We start from the raw sequence: 5,594 nt of genomic DNA, 5'->3' as shown, positions 1-5,594 counted from the left end.
ATTGCACATGCTTCTATCTATGGACTTTTGTGTGGCTGGTAGGACATATATGCTTGTACCTGCATATGGTAGAGAACATGTGAATAAATCAAGTGTCATTAAAATTGTGTTTGAAATGCAAAACCCACGTACCCTTAAGTTCTACCCTAGCCATTCTCATTAATGTATTACATTTCCAGACATACTGTTTTCTTTTTTCTAGACAACAGACTTTGGAGGATGTAAGAGCATCACCTTAGAAATTAAGTGCATTGAAGGCCTTAGTGTTAGCTCTTGAACAGATAAGACCTGAGGGGAATAAACTAGGTTGTTATGAAATCTACTATATTAAAAAGTTAAGCCTAGAGACAATTTAGCCTTCTCAATAACCTTCTTGAATGCACTTTTGACATCCTTGTTCCTCAGGCTGTAGACCAGAGGGTTCAACATGGGGATGATCATAGTATAGAACACAGATGCCATTTTGTCTGTGTCCATAGAATGACTGGAACTGGGCTGTGCGTACATGAAGATGCCTGTCCCATAAAAGATAAAGACTGCAGTGAGGTGGGAAGCACAGGTGGATAAAGCCTTTCGATATCCTTCAGCTGAGCGCATCTTTAGGATGTTAATAAATATGAACAGGTAGGATATCAAGATAACCAGAAGAGCAGAAAAGATATTGAAGCTCACCACAAAAATAAGAACCATCTCACTAACATGTCTATCTGAGCAAGAGAGAAAGATGACTGCTGGAAGATCACAGAAAAAGTGATGGACCACATTGGGCATACAGAAGGATAGACGAAATGTATCCCCAGTGTGAATAGAGCCATTCAGGAAACCACCAACATAGGAACCTATAGCCAGACGTGCACACAGACTTGTTGTTATGGTGCTGTTGTAATGTAGGGGTTTACACACAGCTGCGTAGCGGTCATAGGCCATTGAGGCCAACAGGAAATTTTCCACAGTAATAAATACTGCAAAAAAGAACACCTGAGTAGCACATGAATTGTAGGAGATGACATTGTCTCCTGTAAGGAATCCAGCCAACACCGTGGGAGTGACAGCTGAGGAGTAACAAAGGTCCACCAGAGACAAGTTGCTGAGGAAAAAATACATGGGAGTGTGGAGACGAAAGTCCAACAAAATTAACCCAATCATACCTAGGTTCCCAAGCACGTTGATGAGGTAAATAAGAGTGAACATTATAAAGAGGGAGAACTGAAGCTCCAGGGCATTTGTTAGTCCTAGCAGGATGAAGTGAGTCACTTCTGTTCTGTTCTCCATTGATGTTGTTTGGGAATCAAGAGATACGCTGTGTCAATGAGGAATAAAAGAAGAGTGTTAAACAGAAAAGAGATTGTAGTGAAATTGAATTGTATAAATACTATGTGCATTATCTCATTACAGCAATAATTTGTATTTCAATAGCCTCTATACATTAAGCATTGGCTTGACAATGAAATTTAGTGCATAAGTTAACTACGCAGTCGCTAGCTGTTACAGCCGAAAGATCTTTTTGGAATGTCCCCCTAAGTTTTACTAATTCTTACTCTGAACTGTAGCAAAGGTAATAACTTGGCCAAGATGTCATGTCTGGAATGATATAAACTTCGAACTCTGTTTTCCAAAGCCTAATGAAAACTTTTATGTTGTATACATGCCCACACTGCTCCAGACATTTTATATGCATATTCACATATTCCTTTCAACAACCCTATGAGGTTGATTTATTGTTATCCCCATTTAATTTATGAAGCACAAAAGGCTGAGTAATTTATTTAAGTTTACAGAAATATTCACTGGCAAAGCCATGCTTAGGTTCCAAGCACAGGTATTCTCAATTGTTGTAACTGATATTAAATCAAATTGAATTTAAATCAACTTAAAATTACTGATTGTCTCCATTGGTCCAAGCCCTATGCTTGAGATAACACAGTGAAATAACTAAGAGATATATAGATAGTAGATATGGTGCTACAACTGCAGCAGGAGAGACATGTAGGACCAGCAAAGACAATTCTGAACTGAAGATACAGCATTGGGAATAGAGGTTCCACACTGTGAAAAGGTGCGTATGTATTCAACATCAGCTCTATCATTCACTACCTAGTGGTCATTGGTCCTAACCTAACTTCTTAGAGCCCCATATCCTCTATCTGTAAAATAAACATGGTAGTGAGACTTACTTCAAGGTATTATTTTGAGAATTAGATGAGATAATGCATAAAAGACAATGAGTAGAGTTGGGTGTTCAAATAGCCTGATTAGTGTTGTTGTTGTTAGGTGCTGTCGGGCTGTCTCTGACTCATAGCAACCTTACATATAACTGTAAGAAATGTTTCCTGGTCCTGCATAATCCTCACACTTGTACGTTATGTTTGAGCCAATTGTTGCAGCAACTTTGTCAATCCATATCATTGAGAGTCTCCCTCGTTTTTGAACCCTATACTTTACCAAGCATGAGTGTTTCTCTAGCAATTGGTCCCTTTTGATGACGTGTCCAAAGTAAGCAAGATGAAGGCTGTCTATCATCCCTTCTAGGGAGCATTCTGGCTGTACTTTCTCCAAGGCAGGTTTGTTCTTTTTTCTGGCAATCCATGCCATATTCAATATTCTTCAACAACACAGTAATTCAAATGCGTCAATTCTTTGGTCTTCTTTTTTTATTGTCCAGTTTCTACATGCAACATGATGTGATTGAAATTACCAAGGCTTGGGTCAGGTGAACCGTAATCATCAAAATGACATCTTTGCTTTTTAAGACTTTAAAGAGATCTTTTGCAGAGATTTGCCCAATGCAATACTTCGATTAATGTTAGTGTTAGGTCTAACATTAGGCATAATATTAGGATGTAATGATGACCTTTATGTTGGTCTTAAAAAAGACATGAGTCTCTAAAATGTGCATAAGTTTTTAACATCTCATAGCCTCACTCATCTACTTGCCTTTCCTCACACGCTGAGTCCACTGAGATATTCTAACCCCCTAGTGTTTCTCAGTGCCCCCAAGTACACATGTGGGCTGTGCCAGTATTTCTGTGAGTGATCCTTTTATTTAATTTATTTGTTGAAATCTGTATTTTAGCATGAGTACCATTTTCCTAAACTCATTCTTTCTCGTATTAATGTCATCCCATAGCTGAATCACAGAGATCAAAGTCTGAAAACTCATAGATTATAGGTGCATTTTGCCTGCATATCTGTTCTGTGGCATGTTCCATGTCTTCAAATTTTTTATTTGGATCTGTTCGTGTGTGGGCACAATATTTTATATTTTTTGTTTGAATTTGAAGTCTTGGGTAGGACACCCATCTACTGCTAAGGACTCTCTACCATCTTCTTCCTAATCCTTTCACAGCTTCACTTTACATGCCTGGCTTATTAAAGTCTTATGTCTGCCAACCTTTAACACATAATCACTTTAAGAATATATTATTCTCAGCAACCAATGATAATATATGTATATAAACACATATTGTTTCAATTAACCCTCAGAATAACTTTGAAATTGATGTGGTATTATTATTTCCATTTTACCATTGAGTTTCAAGAAGTCATGCTGAGTTTTACTATTACATAGCTAGTATAAGGAGAATTCATAGTTCAAGGTTTAGGCCCAGTTCTGATCAAACAAAAATCCCGTTCTATTTAGCCTCCTCACCATCAGTATTTGTAGACGTTTTAGTAAAAATAAGTGTGAGATTATAAAGGTTAAAATGGAGTATGGGTCTTGCTATTCAGTTAGGACCATTCTATTGCTTAAAGAAGTGTCATTTTACTCTCTACTGTTTTTTGTTTGTTTTCTTTTAATTTTTTATTTGTTTTTAACCTTCAACTAGAGGTATTTACCTTTAATTTGAGTCCAACAGCTACTGAACAAGGTGAAGTTACCACCTACTCAAACAGAGTATCATTTATCCCCTTTTTTTTTTTTGGCTCATCTTCTTTTGGAAAACAAAATGATGTTTCTTAAGTATCACTTAAGTTCATTCTGATGGAAGTTTTGACATAACCCAGTCTTACCTCACTGTTTTACAAAAGTGTTTAAAATATCTTATTCTAGCATCAAATAACTGATACTATATAAAACTTACCCACTGCTTTTACATGAACTTATCTACTCATTAAAATTGCACATGAAATAAAAAGCTTACCTTGATTTCTATTAGACAGAGAAAACCAATTCTGAATTGTAAATTCAAAATCAGAAATTCAGCCATGGGATAATGCACTGATACTATTAGAGAAGATCTGTCTTTCAAGTACTGGTCAAAAGTCTCCAAGATCTTTAAGGAAGTGAAAGGTGAAGAACATTAACATGCAGTTGCCAAATGTGGGTTGAAGTCCTGCATATACCAGCATTCTTTCAGTGCTCTTGGAGGGGTCACTTACCTCCTCCTTATTTGTAAGACAAACATAATAAAATGCCATCTCCCACATAATTCACAGAACTATGGTTGTAAAGAGCAAATGTAAGTCATTTCTGACTGGGTCAAAGCATTAGAATGACCCTCCAGTTGTCTCTTCTCTCCCCATGGTGACTGAGGAGGCAGTAGGCTCCAGCAGGTGCAGGAACTTATGTTGACGTCTTCTATAGCCTGTAACTTTGAGTGGCAACATGTAATGAGGCCTCCCCTCCACAGATAATCTATGTGATACATACAGAAGCATAAGGGAAAACAAATCTGCAATACACTCAATAATGTTCTCCAAAGATATCAGGTCCTAATCCTTGGGGCCTGTAAATGTTACCTTATGTGAAAACACTATGCTGATCTAGTTAAAGATCTAGAAGAGCAGAGAGATTGCACTTGATAATACAAAATAACTCATGAAGGAGATATTATTTTCAAGTCATTAAATATAATTTTTCTTTTGGCATGTTTCCCTGCCTGTAGTTTAAGACTCACTGCAAATACTCAGTTTGGGGGAAGATTGCATGTTAACGAACAACTGTCAGTGTTAATTCGAACAAATGATTACCAAAGGGATTCTGTACACAGTCTGGTCCCTCCTGTTGATGTCACATGGAGCGATGTTGTGATTTCAGAGGCTAATGCATGGAAACCAGGAGGGAGTTATAAAGACACAGAGCCCTCAGGGGATGCCCTCCATGAGGGCATCTATGTCTCCTTGCCTCATTTTTCTATGCCAGAAGCAATTATACTGCCCACGGGGACCTAGGTGGATATGTTCAGTGCAGGGTGCACACATTTTTGTGCATTACTTGTACTCATTTCTTCTTTTTTTCCCCACTTTCTAATTATGTATAATTTACATACAAAAATATCCAGTTTTTGGTGTATAATTGTAAGACTTAGTCTAATGTCAATGGTCATGTAACCACTACTACATTCACAATATAGCACAGCTTAATCAACTAAACAAATGCCCCGGCGTATCTGGGCCAATACCTTCTCCCACCTGCTGCTCCTGGCAACCACTAAACTGTATTGTCTCCAAATAATTTTGTCAAGAATGTCATATGTATGAAATCCTAATATTTGTAGTACTCTTTCACTTAGCATAATGCATCTGAAATCCGTCCACTTTGATGCCTTCATCAGTAGTGACATTCCTTTTATTGTTGATTTGTATTACATTAT

At 37.4% G+C, this 5,594-nt stretch overlaps 1 protein-coding gene across 1 annotated transcript; it reads right to left on the bottom strand.

Annotated features, from left to right (window-relative positions):
- Positions 1-327: 327 nt before the first annotated feature.
- LOC100664604 (olfactory receptor 5B3-like) lies at positions 328-1,272 on the bottom strand. The gene has a single exon (XM_003421411.3). It carries the CDS (start codon positions 1,270-1,272, stop codon positions 328-330), a length of 945 nt encoding a protein of 314 aa, XP_003421459.2.
- Positions 1,273-5,594: the final 4,322 nt, after the last annotated feature.

This window comes from Loxodonta africana, chromosome 7 (genome assembly GCF_030014295.1).
Source record: "Loxodonta africana isolate mLoxAfr1 chromosome 7, mLoxAfr1.hap2, whole genome shotgun sequence".
NCBI lineage: Eukaryota > Metazoa > Chordata > Mammalia > Proboscidea > Elephantidae > Loxodonta > Loxodonta africana.
Note: the sequence above shows the minus strand (reverse complement) of the source record. Positions and strands in the feature narration are given on the sequence as shown.

Coding starts and splice junctions, on each gene's coding strand:
- LOC100664604 (XM_003421411.3), bottom strand. CDS start 1,272: ATGGAGAACAGAACAGAAGTGACTCACTTCATCCTGCTAGGACTAACA.